Source organism: Rhipicephalus sanguineus, chromosome 1 (assembly GCF_013339695.2).
Source record: "Rhipicephalus sanguineus isolate Rsan-2018 chromosome 1, BIME_Rsan_1.4, whole genome shotgun sequence".
In the NCBI taxonomy this organism is placed as follows: domain Eukaryota; kingdom Metazoa; phylum Arthropoda; class Arachnida; order Ixodida; family Ixodidae; genus Rhipicephalus; species Rhipicephalus sanguineus.
Window position 1 is genome coordinate 111,431,758 of NC_051176.1, and position 20,098 is coordinate 111,451,855.

General features: G+C 43.5%; 1 protein-coding gene across 1 annotated transcript in view; it reads left to right on the forward strand.

The window, feature by feature from the left end:
- The first annotated feature begins 2,235 nt into the window (after positions 1–2,235).
- Positions 2,236–20,098, forward strand: part of LOC119396079 (uncharacterized) — a 101,088-nt gene continuing 83,225 nt past the window's right edge. Inside the window, exons 1-3 of the mRNA XM_037663164.2 lie at positions 2,236–3,078; positions 15,335–15,469; positions 18,710–19,028. Of these exons, the coding sequence (XP_037519092.1) occupies positions 2,634–3,078; positions 15,335–15,469; positions 18,710–19,028 (899 nt within the window). The 5' untranslated portion in view covers positions 2,236–2,633. The remainder of the gene's footprint in view (positions 3,079–15,334; positions 15,470–18,709; positions 19,029–20,098) is intronic.

The following is a 20,098-nucleotide window of genomic DNA, read 5'->3' on the forward strand; positions in this document are numbered from 1 at the left end:
ATCCCCACCATTTTGTACAGGGTCGTGGTCCTAGTCAAGCCCGTGAAGAGGCTTTTTGACCCCGGCCGTCAGCATCCCAAATGACAGAATGTCGGAATGAATAAAAGTTTCAAAGTTTCAAAAAGTGCTCGTTATCACGCTGGCAAAAGACAGCTTTGCACTAGTGGTGCGCCAAGCCTGAAGAAACAGTGGAATTGTGCGGCCTTCCTTGTTTCTCTTTTTTTTTCTCTTTCTCTCTGCTTTTTCAATCTTTTTTTCATGCTGCTTTTTTTTTCTATCTCTATCTTTCTCGCTCTTTATATATATCTTTTGTCTTCTTTTTCTTTCTCTCTCTCACTCTTTTTCTCTTTCTTTGATTCTCTTTCTGTCTTTCTTCCCTTTCTTTTCTCTCTCTATTTCTCGCTTCCTTTTTCTGTCTTTCTCTCTCTCTCTATTTTTTTATATATGTGAAAAAAAAAAAAACATGGGAAGATAGGCTGTATGTTAGAGCCAGAACACGAAAACAAGAAAAGCTATAACGAATAAAAATAAAAATAATCACAAGCACAGTGTACATATACAATATGTGACGTATAAAGAATGAGCACAGTCTAAGGGCATAGTCCAGTACATACAGGGTGGTCACACATGTACAGTGGGGTCCACTGTTAGTGGGAACACGCGATCGCGTGGCCGGCGGCCCGCGTGGCGCAAACTGGCGGCGAGATTTGTAAACGCGGCGCACGCGCATAGAGGCGAAAGGGCGACGTTTGCCGCTGTTCGTCTGCCACTTTCCGTCCCTGCCCTCGGCGAGCGCTGGACAGCGCTTCCGTTTTTCAGCGGTGCGGTTCATGCAGCCGCCACTCTACCTGCGCCTCGTCGGCTAATGAGCAGGCAGAAAAAAAAGGTGTGGTTTGTTTTGTTCCTCTGGTTTCTCGCTAGTTTTGATGCGATATGCGATTCGCGGCCCCAGTGGCCGAATTTCGACAGGGGCCCCCAGCTGTGGAATTCTGTGAAAGTGATAACGAAGCCTGTCACTTGTTTTTTTTTTTTTTTTTTTTTTTTTTTTGCGCAGTTTCCCTCACAGTGAATCACCGACTAGCCTAACAGTCTATTCTTGTAAGCGCTCACCGATAAGTTAGTCGTAAGCTTTCAACATGCTGCTCGCACCAGCCGTCCGCTTTTTATAACAGACAAGGAAATTTATTCCCGATGCAGAGATCATAGCAAGGTTGTCCTTCCAACCGTAGAATTTCGCTAGCACGCGCCGAGCGCTGGGGCGAAGGAGTAGCAGACGACGCGGGACGCGAACCGCCCTTGTTATCCTACGCGCATGCTCCGCGTTTCGAAATCTCGCCAGCAGTTAGCGCTCCGCGGATCGCCGGCCGCGCGCTCGCGTGTTTCCTCTAAGAGTGCACCGTACTGTACAGATAGTTTCTCGCTTTTCTTTTTTTCTATTATATATATTGCTTTACTTTCTCTCCACTCCTTATTTCCTTGATCCTCGCTTAATTCTCTTTCCAACCCGCATGCTCTACTATACTTTACAAGGCTATGTTATGGGTTCTGCTAGCGTGCCTGGATAGCCGAGTTGCGATGCCTGCTTTCGGATCGTGGGTGCGCGGGTTCGAGTCGCGCGTTGTCAAGAAATCTTTTTGCCAAGAATTTCTCTCTCTGTGTACTCGTTCTCTCACCCATCAGAGTTATCAGAATCGTGCGCCGCGGACAAATCGGCACACGAACGAAGCAAATAATAGATGAAGAGGAGGACGAACATAGTGCGTGCCGGTTCATGCTGATAATTTTCTGGGGACGGATTACAACCAACGCTCCCCTGGACCCCTTCCCTCGTCATTCCCTTGCACAAAAACAGCCATACTTTTGTGGCTTGTACTTGAACATGAACCGACTAGCCCAGCAACGTGTACTTCTATACAACCAACGGCTGGCATAAACAGCTCTTTAACAAAAAGGAAAAAAAACTAAACCCCCGCTGTGTAGCTACAATTAGGGAAAAAATCTAGGGACTTTAGCTACAACGCAGCAAACAGAAACTAAAGCCCCTCCATCGCGTCTACTGCCGGTCGGCGGAAAACTCATGGAGGGGCTTTAACAGAAACCTCCTCTAAGCCACTGAGTTAGTAGATTAACTCTATGTTCGGACCGGTCCCCCCCCCCCTTTTTTTTGGGGGGGGGGGGGGGGGCGTGATAAAGAGACGTACTACCACAATCATCGTGCGAGAAAAATAATTATGATAAACTCGATGGAACGCGTGCACGCGCATGTTTGCTTCAAGTCATGGAAAATCGTGGCAGCGGCGCGTTCTTTCTGCAGAATTTTTTGTAGCCTGTGCCCGCGGGCCCCGTGGAATAGCTCGTGCGAACGCAGCACTCCAACAAAAGAAGAGGACAACCGGAGAGATGGAATGATGGAACGTCATTTTACCAGGTGGTGCCACTGCTGCCACCGTGCCGCAGAACACTACCGTGCTGGCACGCGCGGCACGGGCCTGTGCGTGCAGTGACATTCAGCAGCGTCCGTCCTGGGCTTCTTTTTCTGACGAGTGCCAAGTGTTTCTGTCATTTGCGTGTTGTCAGGCAGGACTGATTTGTGAGTTGACTTCGTCGGCTTGGCGCCCTGCAGGGCGGCCACCATGTCACGCGGAGATGAACTGGAGACAGTGAAGGCTGTCATCCGCGCACTGCTTATTGCCCGTAAGCGACCGATGCCTCTGAGAAGATTCCTGCTTACGTTTATAGAAAGCGAGGGTCATGTCCTTCCGTACGCAAGGTTTGGCTTTAGTGACCCTCTGAGTTTTCTCCGTAGTATTCCGGATGCCGCACAAGTGTCGCAGTTGGGGAGTGACGTCTATGTAAGAGCCACGGTAACCGACGACATCGAACACGTCCGGAGGCTGGTCAGAGGCCAGAGGGAACCAAATTTCAAGTCCATGCGCCTACCGCCGGCCTACAAACGGCCTGATCTTTTCCCACCTGTTCAAAGTATGGCGTTTTCGCCATCGAGCCTGCAGAACTTTTCCACCCCCAGATATACCGGTGCACTGGATCCGGTGAAGGCCAACCTCGGCAAAGGAAGCGGTAAGCATTCGTTTTTCCCGCTCCCATTTTCTTTAAGACTACTGCATGGAGTGCTCCTGCTAGCGCAGCTCGATGATCCAGACCTCATAGTGCGCGCAAAAAAACAAATGACTAGTAATCAGTATTGTCAGTGCTCGTTCTGAAACTATTCCGTGCCTTAGTACGTATATGACGCCGTAAGCGCCACGTAAAAAAAGGAAAAAAAAAAAAAACTGCAGAAAGGACAAAATAAATAATACGGATGCCTACAGTTTTCACATAGATGGCTTAAATTCTGTTGTCTTTAGACTGGCATTAGTAGCCGGCAGACGAGCATGTGAGCAAGAACAATGTCGTACAAACTTGCCCCAGTTGAAGGCCGAGGGCTCACGTACCCACGCTGGTGACTCTACAGGTTGTGTGACCAAGGCGGTCACAGATGTTCTGGCACACTGAAGTCGCAAATGGTCGCTTTTGACCAAAAACGGACTGTTGCGCGACTGCGCGTTCGATGATCGCGAGCCATTTTTTTTTTTCCCCCGACTAAGAGCGACTATTTACGACTGCAGTGGCCCAGAACATTCACCGCCACATTGCTCGTACAAGAGTTACTGTACATATGCTACCTTTAGGTAGCTCTAGCTCGTACGACCTTGATGCCGCCGGCGTGAATGAGCTTTTTTTGGAAGTGAATATGTAGCTGAAACGTACAGATATAGAAGCAGTGGGATGAAGCTAAATTAACAACTGCGCATTCACTGCGAGAAAAGATGAAGTAACCTCTCACAGTCCTCGGGTGCATGTGCGAAAACCGTCACAAAAACAAATGCAGAAAACCTTAACTGTAGCTCTACTAAAACATCTGGCTTCTTTGTCACTGAGGCTAAAGGATGTGTGCCTGCACGTGTTTCCTTGCTTACCAATGTGAAAAACTTCCAAGGGAATATTTGACAGTGTGGTTCACACGGCACATTCTCCTTAGGTTTTGCTGGCTGATGCACCTGCATAAGCTGGTGATCTGCCTGCCTCAGAGAACACCACGTGTACTACATAGTCTCCTTGTGACCTTCTTCATGTTGTGCAACAGTCCATGCACATGCGGTATCACTTAAAGTTTTCTGTTTTCCACATTTACTGTACATTCTTTTCCTATTTTTTGTTTCCTGTACTTTTTCAACGGGGCTTTCGCTATAGCGTTGGTTACATCTTGATGAAATGCCAGCAACCAGAAGTCGGTCTGCTTCTGGAAACTTGACTGGGCTTTATAATAGCAACATTTTTGAAGCGCAGCGTGGTTATGCGCCTCCTAGCTTCGAGTGGCACACACTATAAGAGAAAAGCACCTTCTTATTCTTAGATTGAGGTAAATATATACAGTGAACTGAAACATAACTGCTTGCACTAAATGTCATTTCAAGGTGTAGAAATCAATTAATTTTCCTGGGTAGTTCATAGGCAAAATTCAGAGCGTTAGAACAAGTCTTGAAGCAAACCAGCAAATCTGCAGTAGTAAAATTTCAGACCTTCATTGCAAGATAATTTTGCCTAACCCAAAAAATCAACATAATGGTACAACTTGACAACACGGTTGTGGTTGAACAACCTTGCTAGCACTTTATAAAGCTTTGCCATGTAAATCCTTGTTCATGTGGAAGCTGCACTAGACCTTAAGCAGGTATGACACTTTTGCACAGATAATTACATCCCATTGTCATGTGGTAACGTATATGTCAGCCAAATGGCCATAAGATAAATAATCACCTGTGAGCACAAAGCATCTCTGTTGACATCTGATGAATACTTGCGGTTGATGTGCACTTGCTGAAGCATATTAAAAATCAGGTGCACCCCGATTGATTGTTCCACAATCGTAGGTTGTGGAAAGAACAAAGCCTTATGTCAGTAGGCAGGGAAACGTGCATAAACACAAGTGATCCTCAGGGACAAAGAAGTCAGATTTCTTAGTGGTACTATATCGGGTGAATTTGTTTTACATCAGGTTTCTTGCACTTGTTTTTGTGATGGCTTCTGCACACATACCTGAAGAGTGCTGTAGGTTACTTATTTTTCTAGCAACCAACGTTCAACAAGTTGAGCTTCTTCCTGCCATCTTCTCTATGCATTTGTTGTGTTTTAGCTGGTTTTGCCTTCAATCATGCGCCAACTATTCGAGCTTTTGACTGTGTCCTTACTGAAAGAATAAGGCTGCACTAAAGCTTTTGAAAACAGCGCTTTCACGGGCCTAAAACTTCCATCCACTTTCTGTAACAGGGCATGATGGTGGTAAAAATTTTGACTGAATTCAAATTGTCTTGTGTAGGGGCCTTCCATAGCTAGGCACTTTACACAGCCCAGTTGCATAACCAAAGCAGACTGAGTGCATTTTGTGTAAATAAATGAAAGTATTATGCAACATTATTTTGAATCTTTAGTGTACTTGCTTTAGTTAACTGAATATCAACCCTCCAGTTGAATTTCCGTGAGGCAGCATCCAATATATTTATCCCCGTAGCTTTCCAAAAGTTATCCGCTGGTATAACAGTGCAGTGTATATCTGTAGTCACTGTGTAGCCACAGTGAAGTTGTTTTACTTTTATTCAACGTAGCTTTTAGAGGAAGAATAATGTATTTAAATGATGGCTTTAGGCCTATTCAGGGAAGTTGGCAAGGGAAAGGAGCCAAGTGCAGCTCACTGTGGAATGTTTATGCGTGATGGTTTTACAGCAAAGCTGTATATGACTTGTTTGTGGGACTTATTCATGTCCGCCAACAGGCAACTCCCAGAAGTAAATAACTGGGTGGGCTTGATTTGAACCCGGGCCCCCATGCTTCGAAGATGAGTGTCATGACCACTGGGCTTCACACCCATGCTTCCAGAAAGAGAATATATTAACCACATGAAGAAAAACTCCCAGAAATTAATAAACCAAATTTCCTGGCTGGGCCGGATTTGCACCCAGGCTCCCACACATAAAAAGAACATTTTCTATGAAGGCTTCGTTGACTTTTTAACGCGATAGCGTTAAAGAGCTTGTTCCGCAGAAATTCCAGTGTCGGCGTCGGGGTTGACGTCATTGGTTGTGAGTGAAAAATCATCTTGTATAAAATAAATTATAAAAAAATGTTAGGTTCGAGTGAGAGAGGCCGTCTGCGTGGCAAGCAGGTGTTCTACCACAGAGCCGCTCCATTGCTTGGGACTGCACTGAAATTAACTTTAATGCTTCACAAACGTACGCGTCCTGTGTACAGGCGTCACAGTATGAGGTGTAATATCGCAGTAAAACGGGGTACAAGCGTATATTGCCATCGGGCGTCACACCATGTGAACTGCATAATGAGTTGGTGGTTTAAAGCCGGCCACCCATTACAAAGGGCACACACATTACTGCACGTATTCCCTTACAAACACGTAGTGGTTGCATTGCAACTTTGAAAAAGTATTATGCGCGTAATTGCTGCTGGTTTAAAGCTTGCCACCTTTTACAAAGGGCATACACATTAGTGCGCGCATTCTCTTACATACACGTAGTGGGTGCACTGTTTTCATAAAAGTGCTGTTGAAGAGGGCGGAAACCTTTACCTTTACTATAGGTATGTCGAGTGTGTATGTGTGCGCGTGTGTGTGAGACTGGGTGACTGAACATAATGACAAGCCAAACAGAGCATGATGAGGATGGTGCCGGGTATCGCTATCGCGTTAAACTCCTAAAGGCGAAGCCTAAGCGTCCCCCAATTTTTGTGGCAGTGGTATAAAAACCCTCTGCAGGGCAAGATGTAAAGCCAACATGGAGAATCGTACACATCAGGAAAATTCCGGCTTTGCGAAATTATGGTGCCAAACATGTGTTTCGGTGGTTGTGTGATCCACCTTTTAAGCTCGAGAAAGTGACGAGCACTCGAAAGAACACGCCATGCCGATGCCACTCTGTGCCGATCCAGACAATAAATGAGTTCATACCTTTGTTTAAAAACCTGTGTAGCCTCTGTGTCCTGTGCTAAACAGCTTCACTGGTCATCCACCTTCACGGAGAGGAATGGCTCAATTTTTTAGTCAGTTAAGTGTCTCTGACCTGACCACTGCCAACATCAGAGACACTTAACTCAAATGATACCGCTCTAGGGTGGTATGTGTTTTACAAAGTCTTGAGCATGTAGTCCTCCCGGATTAAAATGCGGCAATTTAGTACTAGGTAATGCACATACTTTTATTTTCACCACCTTCAGTTTGTGTCATATCGGTATAATTTTGACTTGGAGCATTTACATCAGAGCCAAGCTTACCTTTGATCGCAGGCTTGGACATGGGGTGGGCTGGCAACTTGGAGGATGTGCAGTAGCTTTTCCAAGGGCACATGGGCCCTCCAGAGGCTTGAGTAGAGGTGCACATGGCAGAGGGCTTGTTGTGCAATAAGTTACATGAACATGGAGGATGGCAGAAGAAAGGCAGAATGGTTAGAAATTAAGGAGCAATTGAAGAACAGATAGGAGTTTATGTGGTTACAGAAACACACCTTGGAAATTATGTTTGCGTAGAGTGCAACAGGACGAAATCTGAAAGAAAATGTGTGAGTTGAAATGCTAATTCATATGGGGGGCCACATGTGGTAGGGAATCGATGGGTCTTGGTTCCTGGTGCAGCAAGTAAAAAGATGCAGCTGGATGTAGCTTATTTGTAGACAGAAAATAATTGCAGAGAGAAGAATCAGGAAGAAGTCGATTGCATGAGTGCTGATATTAAGGAGTCTGGAAACAGGCCTGAAATCATCCTTTTAGGCGACATGAATGCAGATACATGACCTAGATAGATATCTTGAAAAAACTGAACGCGCACGGAAAACACGGACGACAAAAAGTCACACATATACAGACACGTAGGTGTAGGTGCATATGTGTGACTTTTTGTCGTCCGTGTTTTCCGTGCGCTCTTAGTTTTTTCAAGATGGACTACCAACATGCCCAAACTGCCACATTGTAGATAGATATATAGACACTACAGAGAAGTTACGGCTAGATCTGTGCAAGCAATATAGCCTTGATATTGTTACCACAGAGCCTAAATGTCGTGGGCAGGTAACAAGGGAACTGTGAAACAGGCAGTCGACCATTGATTACTGTCTCATGACAGAAGGACTCAATGACAAGTTCAGAGAAATTGGCTGAGGAAAAGAGCAGCAGCTTAGGAAGTGATCATAAACACATAACTTCACAAATGAGATCGGTATCTGGAAATGAGAGCGTGGAACCAAAGTTGGGCAGCTCATATGTATAAATGACAAACGATAACAAATATAGCCAGAATGGTCGATTGAGAAGTAGGCAAAATACAAGGCAAGGTGTGGGAGTATAGTGAACTTCTATATGTAATGACAGAAATAAGGACACTGAATGAGGTGATGTGCTGAAAAAAGAAAGCCGAAATGTTAGTGGAACAAGAAAATGTGGGATGCGATAGAGAAATGACGCGAAGCATTACGGAAGCATAGACAGGCAAAAAAAAGGCGCAGCTGCAGCAGGACGAAGTCAACAAAGTGGGAATATATCTAGGTGAAGAAACTTATGGTTCAGACTTTGGTCGAAGCAAAGATTAATTCTGAAAGGTATCGTTGGGTCTCAGAAAGTCATGAGAAGGAGGAAGCCATGCCTAAGATATTTTGATGCCACATAAACTCATTAGGAAGGAAGTCTGTCCCGATACAACATACTGTTGATGGAGGAAAGATTGGATGGGTACAAGGTTCTAAGTTACGTCCGAAAAATGACAGCTGATCCACAAAAAAAAAAAAAAGACAAAGGAACTACAGAAGAGGTAAAGAAGAAATCGGGCTGGAGGCACTTTATGAAGATTCTAAGGGGAGACGTTTACTGTTCAAAGTGAGGTCTGTTTGCCTTAGAACGCATAGTTACAGTGAAACCTTGGTGATACGAATCTCACGGGACCACCAAAAATATTCGTATCACCAGAAAGCATGGAAAATTAGCATGCGACAAAAGAAAGCTGGCGTACATTTTCATTTATTGTTTTTCAGGGCCACAGCAACGTCAGGAAGAACCCTGAATGATTGTCAGTTAAGTTTTTAGATGTCGGCAATTATACCAGCACTCGTAAATATACGGCCCACACGCGCTTATTTAATTAATGAACCAGGTGCGTTGTGACCCGGAACAGCAGTAGCCCCTTCAAAATTTTAGTATGCTTTTTTGCATGACACCGGATTACTACAGCGAAAGTAACACAAGAAGCGCTTTGACGCAATGGATCAAGGCCACAAAAAACAGAATCACGGTCCTGTGTTGCGATTTTGTTATCGGGGAGGTTTTCGGAATGTTTTTTGAGAGATTTACGACCATGCCCGCACAAGTGCGACCTCAGCGACCGCGCATGTCGACGTTGTGAGGCCTGACTCCTTCGCCAAGACTGTCTTCGCCTTCTTTCGGTCCTCGTCCACCTTTCATAGGATGTCTGATGCACGAGGCAGGCACGTGTAAACACAGTACAACGACAGCAGCTCGCGTCGACATGTTAGAAAAAAAAAAAGCATGACGCTAATGTCCCCTGTAATCCAAACGCAAAGGCACACGGAGGCACATATGAGCCTCAAAGATTCACGCATACAATCTCGGAGGCCGTGACGCATCTCTGAAGGTTTATTTTGACCGTAAGAAAAGTTTTTTTCTTACACCGTGATTCTGACGTTCTGGCGGTGCGGCGCGCGTGCTTGCGTTCGCGCGCTCGCACATGCTCGGTGCGTCTTCCGCGACTGCGCGGACAGCACCTCTTCATACGTGGGCGGTAGCGTACGTTCATATCAAACGTGGCTGGGTGAAAATCGGTTCACTACAACCGTACTCTATTACATTGCAGGCCTATGGGCCTTGGCTGGGACCAACGAAAAATTCTTATCACCCCGAAATTCGTATGAGCTGTGATCGTATCATCGAGGTTTCACTGTATAAAGCAAGATCTAACTACAAAAGAGTTAAATGTCAGCTAAGGGAATGGCAGTACGTGTTTTATTTTAATGTAAAAATATTCATGTGGGTGTGTGTTTAGGCACTAGCTCACATAAAGTGCTGGGTTTTAGAGAGAGCACAGGAAAGATGAACATGTCTCCTATAAAGATCAGTAAAAGGCTCTTGGAGGATTCATGGCGGAAAAGTAGGGATGAAAGACAAAAATAAAGTAGCATGAAAACGAAAGTTATTCCGCCATAAAATGCAGAAAGTTAAGCTATGAATGTATTTTTTAATGAAAAAATGTTTAATTCAGGTGGGCAAGACATGAGGAAAAATTAAAAACAGTGCTTGGATGCTCACTGGTGACTGCCTCGTTATGAAGGGGGCACTCGATCATAGCATGCATGACGCCAATCCACTGTTGCAACTTGATGCTGCAACAGTGGATTTGTGTTTTTTGTTTAGAAAATCACCTCGTGGTACATGCAGTGTGAACAGAAAACTCTGTACTTGTGTTCATTTGATCACTACAGCTTTGAGTATGGCACTAATTTGTGGCTTAATTGATGCAACAGAGAAATGTGTGGGACCAAAAGTCAGCTTGCATTCTACCCATTCTCAGATATGCATTCTTCACTTGTGAATGCAGGCTCCAATATGATCTTCTAGTGTTCAAAGTCAAGAATTAGTTTTTTTGCTATTGCTTTTGCTGCACGCATACTTATGCACGCTGTCACGCATGCTTACAACATCTCAGAGGGTATTGTAGCAAAAGAGTTGTCGACGCAGTGCTCATGTGCACGCGGTTTTGTATGCTCACGTAGCCAGCTATGTTTACCTACCCACCACTCTGGGTCCCGCCTCCCTCGGCGCTCTCTGAAACCGAAACTGCGACTGGATGCTATAAAACAGTCTCCAAATAATTAACGGTCGCGCGCTCGAGCAAACGAGCTTTCCAGCTGTGATAAGTGGGTCGTTAACTACTTATTGCAACAGAAAAAAACAAGACGCAAAATTTTGGTGTCAGTGCTCCTTTAATCCATAAAAAAGGGGATGTCCAGGACTTGAAAAATTAGAGGCCGATCAGTGCACTGTCCGTTGTCTACGAGCTATTTACAAAGGTAATAGCCGATAGAATTAAGACCACCTTAGAATTCAATCAACCAGAGGATCAAGCAGGATTTCGTACCGCCTGCTCAACAAGGGACCGTATTCACACTATCAATTGGGTGATAGAGAAAAGCGTGGAATATAACCAACCTCTATATATATAGCCTTCATAGACTACGAGAAAGCATTTGATTCAGTCGAAATCTCAGCAGTCATGCAGGCACTACGGAATCAGGGCATTGATGAGCCATATAAGGGTGGTTTTTTTTTAGACAATATAGATTTTTTATAAAAATCCTATGACAGTAAGGCTCCTGCTGTTTTCGCACACGAACTCCACGTCGAGGCGGAAATACTTCGCCGCAGTTAAAATGACACTGTTGTGACTAATTACAAAAAACTCGTTAATTAACTTTTTAATTATTGACTTGTGGGCAGGTGTTTTTATTACAAAGTTGTAGTGCATGCCAATTTATGGCATACCTATTTTTTAGAAATCACAAAAGTTGCACGTAGTTAGAGATAATCATCATCGAATTTCATGGGTGAAATCGAAACTCATCGCGCCCGGCACGCACAAAGCGCAACCATTCTTCTACGTCAGACCGGAACAATCCGTCACATGGGAGTGACAAAATTTGAATGATGGCGTGCCACGGCCGTATGTTTTCGTGAAAAGCTCCAAGTCACCTCACTTTTGCCTACTCATCGCCTTACTTTTGCACGTAGTGTTTGGTGCGTATCTCTTTCTTTCAAACTGTGCACAAGAAAACTGCAATATCAACCTTTCCTTTGTCTGGGTAGCATAAAACTCAGGGGCGGCCACTGTGGCGCTTCTTACAGACAGGCTATTTAGATTTTCGCCCCTCTTTATAGTTTCTTATAAGAAAGAAACAGATAGGCACCACCCGTCGCACATAAACATTAAGCTGTCTACTACTGTAGTTTAGAATTCTTGCCAATTTTTGTGACCAGATCCTGCTTTGGCGCGCCTTCATTCAAGTTTCATCACTTCCCTGTCATGTGTCATTCTGGTGTTCTGCTACACTTTGTGTGCGCCGAGCGCAATCAGTTTCGATTTCGCCCTTGAAATTCGATGATGAATATCTCAAACTATGTGCAAGTTTTGCGACTTCTAAAAAATAAGTATGCCATAAATTGGCATGCACTACAACTGTGTAATATAAACACCTGCCCTCAAGTCAAAATTAAGAAGTTAATTGACAAGTATTTGTTAATTAGGCACGTCAATTTCATTTTTGCTGCGGGAAAGTATTTCTGCCTCGACATAGAGTTCACGCGCGAAAACAACGGAAGCCTGACTGTGGTAGGATTTTTATAAAAAATTTGTATTGTCGAAAAAAAACACCCTGTATAAAAATATTGGAAGAAATCTACCATAGTCCTCCAGCCACCATAGTACTCCATAAAGAAAGCAACTAAATTCCAATAAAGAAGGGTGTAAGGCAGGGAGGCACGATCTCCCCATATTCACCGCATGCTTACAGGAGGTTTTCAGGGCCCTAAATTGGGAACAGTTAGGGATACAAGTTAATGGAGAGTACTTTAGTATCCTGCGATTTGCTGATGACATTGCCTCGGTGAGGGGACGAATTGCAAATCATGATTACTAAATTGGACTAGGAAAGCAGATTGGTAGGTCTGAAAATTAATATGCAGAAAACTAATGTTCAGCAGTCTTGGAAGAGAAGAGCGCTTTGCGATAGGTAGCGAGGCAGTAGAAGTGGTCAAGGAATATGTCTACCTAAAACAGGTATGGACTGCGGAGTCAAACTCTGAGACTGAAGTGACTAGGAGAATAAGAATGGGGTGAAGCGCATTTGGCAGGCATTCTCAAATCATGAATGGTAGTTTACCACTACCCCTCAAGAGGAAGGTATATAACAGCTGCATCTTACCGGTACTTGCCTACAGAACAGAAATCTGGAGGCGTACGAAGAGGGTTCAGCTTAAGTTGAGGACGATGCAGCGAGCAATGGAAAGGAAAATGATGTGTAACCGAAATGTGTAAAAATGAAATGTGTAACCGTAAGGGACATGAAGAGAGCTGAGTGGGTCAGGGAACAAATGGGTGTTAAGGACATCTTAGTCAAAATCAAGAAGAAGAAATGGACATGGTCAGGGCATGTAATGTGCAGGCATGATAACCGCAGGTCAATAAGAGTGAAAGACTGGATTCGAAGAGAAGGCAAGCGCGCGATGGGGAGGCTAGGTGGGCAGATGAGATTAAGAAGTTTGCGGGGATAACATGGCCGCCAGCAAGCACAGGACCGGGTTGATTGGCAAAACATGTGAGAGGCCTTTGCCCTGCAGTGGGTGCAATCAGGCTGATGGTGATTGATATTTCATTTCATTTCATTTATTATACCCTCAGGGCCAAACAAGGCATTATAGAGGGGAGTCAGTTACACTCAGAAGTTTGTACAGCATAAGTAAAACATAAATACGTAATACAGAATAAAAAATAAATAAAACATTACAAAGTATTAAATCAAGGTAAGTTATACAATGAATACACAAACACAAGAAAAGGGAACAAACATATGGGAAAATAAATGACAATCTAGTTAGCAATGCTGTTTAATGCAACACGAAACAAGGAGTCATCATTAATAGATACAATATTTTCAGGAAGGTGGTTCCACTATAGTGATGTGCGAGGAATGAATGATTGATAAAAATGTGTTGGTGCTGCTAGAAGGAACATCAACCTTATAAGAATGATCGATGTACACACGATACATAGTGCGGATTATGAATGAACATGTCATGCAATGTTGTGTGGTGAAATATTTCATGAAACAATGATAAACAGGAGATTTTACGCCGGGCTGCAAGAGATGAAAGTGATAGGCTAGTTTTCATGGCTGTTACGCTGGCAGTTCTGTTATAAGTAGAAAGAATAAAACGAGTTGCATTATTCTGAACTAGTTCTAATGCGTTGATTAGGTAAGTATTATGAGGGTCCCAGACTGATGAGGCATATTCTAATTTTGGACGTATTATTGTTCTACAGAGTAATAGTTTTAAAGAGTCAGGAGCATCAAAAAAGTTTTGCCTGAGGTAGCCAAGGGTGTGGTTAGCATTGCTAATTATGTGGTTGATGTGTGTTGCCCAAGTAAAGTTGGATGAGATATGAATTCCTAAGTATTTGTATGAGGTGACTTCATCTAAAGGTAGGTTATTTAAGTAGTATACCCGAGAGGAGTTACGTGACCTAGATACATGCATAACTTTACATTTGTTAATATTTAATTCCATTAGCTACAAGCTCCATATGTTAGATATTGTATTTAGATCAGGTTGTAGGCGATTACAATCGTCGTCTGTAGTAATTTCTGTAAAAATAACGCAATCATCAGTGAAGAGATGGATATTACAAGTTACTTGTGAAGGTAGGTCATTAATATGTATTAAAAACAACAAAGGACCGAGGACTGATCCTTGGGGCACTCCTGAGACAACAGAGCACATTGATGAATCGTAGCCGTTAACGGTAATGTATTGTGAGCGATTAGTAAGAAAACATTCGACCCATTTTAATAGATTAGCGTTAAGATTTAAGTTCCGTAATTTCTGAATGAGAAGTTTATGACAGACTTTATCAAATGCCTTTGTAAAATCTAAATAAATGCAGTCAGCGTATGATGAACGATCAAGAATTCAATGCAAACGATCAGTGAAAGGTACGAGTAGAGTCTCAGATGAGTATGATTTCCTAAAATCGTGTTGTGAAGGTGAGAAGAAGGTGTTATCTTCAAGAAAATCGACGATGCTTTTGAATACGATGTGTCCTAGTAGCTTGCAGTTCGTGCTGGTAAGAGAAATGGGGCGATAGTTGGATGCTAATTTTTGTTACCTGATTTGTCTAGTGGAACCACCTTCCAAACCTTCCACTGATAAGGCAAAGCACTTGTGTCGAGTGACTGTGTAAAAATTTTGGTTAGTATGATAGAACTATATACAGAAGCACTTTTTACAAAATTTTGTGTTAATATCATGCTATGTTTGTTTTTTCCTTTTATTTTTGCAGTGTTTAGTTGGATTTAAGGCCCTCAATGTGAGAAGCTCTGCATATATGCTAGTGCTTATATATAATTAAGAGAATGAGTGACATGCAGTAAGCGTTTTGCTTTCATTCTAGCAATGTGTGCAATCAAGAAAGGAGTGTGCTCTTGCTTGCTCTGTGCAGCTGGTGCCCCACCTGTCCTGCCTCCAGTGAGGCCAGCACCATATTTCACCGGACAACACACAACTGGGCAACATCCTTTGCCTGACCAGAGAGCTTTGAAGCCGTTGCATCAGTTTGTCCGGACAGCACACAGCTGTATGTTGCACTTCATGCTTAACCTAGTCATGGTTTTTAGCCATAGAATTCAAGACATATTCCAATGGCAGCAGATCCTGAGCAAGCAGTCCGCTCTGTGATCGAATAAAGTTTTCCAGTTCAGACTTCTGCTTTAAAGTCTGCAATAGGAACATGAGTATAGCTGCCTAAGCAAGACGGTGCAGAGTGTGTACAGGTGGGGGACAAAATAAAATGGGATCTGCAAGCGTGTGCCAGACTTTTTGCAGTCTGGCATGCGCTTACAAAAATTAGGACCTGTTGGTAAACATGTTTGGATAAACACTCTATCGTGTACATAGATGAAACTGGACGAGCCACAGACACAAAGCACAAGCTAGTAAATAAACAGCCATTAATATTTTATGTCTTATGCAAGGTATAAAGAAATCTTTTTTATGCAAGACTGCACAAAGTTTAAACATGGAATGAAAAAAGGACAGTAAGGACACTGGTAAACATTAGGTGGAAAGACTGAAGAATAAGCCTGCTCCTTTACAGCTTGTGTCAATTGCTGAAGAACTGTTAGGGGGCAATGAGTGGCAGGAAAAGTACTGCAAATAATAATTCAAGTTAAAGAGAGGGCAAAACCTATTGCATATTGCTAAATACATTTTTGCACAAGCTAGCCAGTAAGCACAAGATAGCCAAAAAGTGACAGGCTGAAGTATATTTTTTTTTTGCCCCAGATAAGCTGATTTGAATGTGCAAAAGAGTGAATGGTTGTATTGAAAATCGGTAGTCCATAATATTCTTCTGACTTGAAAAAGAAAGTTTATTGGACAGACTCAAAGGTGCACTAGAGCAGTGGTCTTGCTCCTGTAGTGTGTACTGGCCAACATTGTCCAGACAATGTTGTCCAGTGATGCTTGCTGCAATTGCAGAAGCCAAATACCATAGGCAAGAGCTGCTTGCTGCCAATAAATGGCAGCTGTAGGTGCAGAAAGCTTCTTTGGTGCTGCCCGCTGAAAGAAAGCACTCCTTTGCCTAAGCTGTTGATGAGGCAGGGTAAAAAATTGGGGCAGCTACGCACTAGTGGTGCGAAGACTGCGGAAACAGTGGAGCTGGTGGCGTTCCTCTTCTCCTTTCCCTCTTCCTCACCCTCACTTCCCTTTCCCACCCCTTGATATACAGTAAAACCTCGTTAATTCAAAGTCACTGGGATTGTGAAAAATCTTCGAATTAAGCGGGTTTTCGAATTAACCAAACATACAAAAAACATACCATACAATTACTGAAAGTAATCAGAGGTGGTTGTTTGTTGTCCCTGCTAGTTTGCGGCTCCAAGGGTTATGTTTTCCAGCCATCCCCGGTCCCAGTGTTGCCGCTAAACTGGCGAAACAGCAAGCCTCTCGGCTTCCAGCGCAAAAAAAAAAAAAAAAAAAACGTGATCAACTGAAATGCGTGCCTGCGGGAAAGAAGACGTGCTTCACTGCAGCACAGTGGTGACACGCGGGCAGCATGTAACTTGCTCCTCGCAGCGTCAACAGCGAGGAGCAGGTGAGGTGACAGCTGCTTGCTGCCGGAACAACCGCCATTCGGAGGTTCACATACATCGTGAATTCCGTCAGCCCATCCTTTAATAATTCCTTTATTTTCCCAGAAAGAATGGGTAAATCATGACGCGCTGACGTTGCGAGAAACATGCGACATGCTGCCCGTGTGTCACCGCTATGTTGCAGTGAAGCACGTCTTCGTTTCCACAGGCGCCCATTTCAATTGACCACGAGACCGTTTTCTTTATTTTTTTCTTCCCCGCTGGCAGCTGCGAGGCTGGGGTGCTTCACCTGTCACCCTTTAGTACCGCTACAGTGCATTGCCTTGTGGCTCCCAAGGGCCGTCGTTTCCACGGATTAGCGGCGAAATCGGTATCGAGAATTGGCAGATGGCACCCAAAGTTTTCGAATTAACCGGGCTGGTACTGACCGCTGTTTCGAATTATCCACTCAAGTTTACATTTAAAAATACAGGACCACAGAAATCCTTTGAACTAAGCGGGGTTTCAAAATGACAGAGTTCGAATTAATGAGGTTTTACTGTACTATACTATACATCGCTATGCTATGCTTCATCCTCTCTCCTCCTCCTCTCCCTACTCTTCACCTCCACTTCCCTTACCCATGTCCTTGCTATACTATGCTATATGTGGCTGTAGGCTATGGTATGCTTTCTTTCTCTCTCTTCATCTTCCTCTCTCTATTTCTTTCTCTCTTTCTTTGATTTTATCTTTCTTTCTCTTTCATTCTTGCTCTCTGTTTTTTCTTTCTCTTTCTTTTTGTCTATTTCTTTCTCTGTCTTTCTATCTTTTTCTGTCTTTCTTCCCTTCTTTCTCTTGCCAAATCTTGAAGTTGTGCGTGGCAAAGAGAGTTTAGAAGCAGATCACGAAGTCGCCATTTTCTCAGGTGCCCTCTTTTCATACAGAGGCCTGTGCTCACTCTCTTCGGAGCTGCCCGCACCTGCTGTTTGACGTCAAACAGATAGCATGCTATTGACCCGTGGCTGACTCATAAAGAGCAGCATTTAGATCAGATGCGCTTCTTGCCGTGGTGTACAACCACGTACTGGTGTCGCACTCCGTAGACAGCTAACATACATAGTTAGCCATATTAGCGCGCATAGGAATCGCAGCAAGAGAGAGCGATCGTGTTTCATCAAGCGCACTCAAGGTCATGACACACGCTGAGATAACTTCTTTCCCCCCCGTGCCATCCCTCCCTGTGTAGCTTCCAATGCGCTTGTCGGGACGAGAGAAAGCGCTTAAAGCGTGCAACAAACCCCCGTAACTTCGCTCATTCTTGACGAATTTGAGAAATTTTTGCGGCAATCAGTTGATTAGTCAGTAAACTCCTATACTGATGATTGCTTAGAAAAGTGGTTTGTGACCCCTTTAACTGCAGTGGAAATAAAAGTGTGTTATATATAAATCAGCTGCTAAAGATAGCTGTATGAGCTCAGGGGGGAACACAATTGTGAAGAGCATTTCATTGCATATTCTGACCTTAGTCATGAGAGTTGAAGCTGCAGTGAGGCTCATACTATTTAAGTAGTAGTTTAAATACATGTGCTTAATCTGCATTTCAGTGCCTTTTCAAGTGGGATATACTTGTGCTAAGCACAAGTATATGCACAAGAATGTTATGCAGTGCCCATGTACAATAATACCTAGACATGAATTACCTTGTGAGGAGACTATTCTGTAAATTTCATTTTTCTTTTCTGCAGGGCAGCCCATTCATGCAGATGTCGATCTTCGAATGCCGCAGCTGTCTACAGGGCAGTCATTTCATCCATACACACTGCCTACAAGCATCGGGCTGCAACAACAATCATTCCAAGTCGGGCATACAGTTCAGCCACTCAACCGTGAGATTCAGTATACAGGTGCAGTGACAAAAATATGGCGACCTAACCGAAGCAGACTTACAAGTCACTCGTTCCATCCAGACATTAAGTCTGCAGGCATGGAGCCATCATGTCAGACTGGGGCTACAGAGCTATCAGGAGCTCAAAAGGTAGCAACACAGAGATCGTGCCAAAGCAGGTGAGGAGAATTATGTTTCTGCAGGACTTATTATTGCTAAATATGACATACAGAGGGACACAGCCACATGATTACAATATGACCACACAAAATAACATAAGAAATAAAGCTAACAAAAAGGGCTCTTCTAAAAGGCTTTGGAACCCAGATCCACATTCTCGTAGAATTCTTTGTGATATCTTGTTAAATGGACTACAAATGCTCAGTTTGCAATACACATTTAGGGTGTGCACATCAAAACATCTGGAGAAAAAGATGCTGAATATAAATTTGGAATAGTGCATTGGCTGTGCCAGACAGTGTGGCTGTCTTATGGGAGTTTCTTTCAAAATTAAAACAAGCTTTTCCTTTATGGCCTGGTCTTCATGCCATGATTGCACCCACAGCAGCCTTTTGATAAGGTCACTCTGGCTTGTTACAGTGGCTATCTGACAAGTCGAGCATTGAATTAAACACCACTCAATATTGAAATCGCTTGTCTGCTTTACCAGCATTGTGAAATATGATGAGTCATGCAAATATATTTCTCTGCAAAGTTGAAATAAAATATATGACCACCTGGCATAAAGCCATATTTATTTTATTTTAATAATAAAGACATTTTGTGCAATTTGTTCTAAAAACGTGTTGCACGGGGTTCCAAATTCAGTACAGTTATGAGCATAATACATGGGCACTTTTAGTGTGGGTCAAGCTCCATTATTGATTCATCTTGCATGCTAGAGCTTAGCACTGCAGAGCTTGGGTGTGCCTGGCATGAAGGGGGTTGGAAACACGTTTGAATATACTAAGATGTTGCTGTTTTGTAGATGAGGCTCATGTGAAGATGTGAGTCAATTATTGGACTGCCTACCTTAGGGAATTTACAATCACATGTCAAAAGCAGTAGAAAGTTGCTCTTTCCTTCGCTACTATACCTGACACACAGTAAGCAGGTGCATGTGGCAAAATGCTTGGTGGCAAAACTTCCATAAAAAACATGGTCTGGATTTCCATCTTTCAGGAAATCCAGGGTTGCATGCGCTGTTCAACGACCATCTTCCAGAAAATCTTGTGGGGCCAACTGTCTG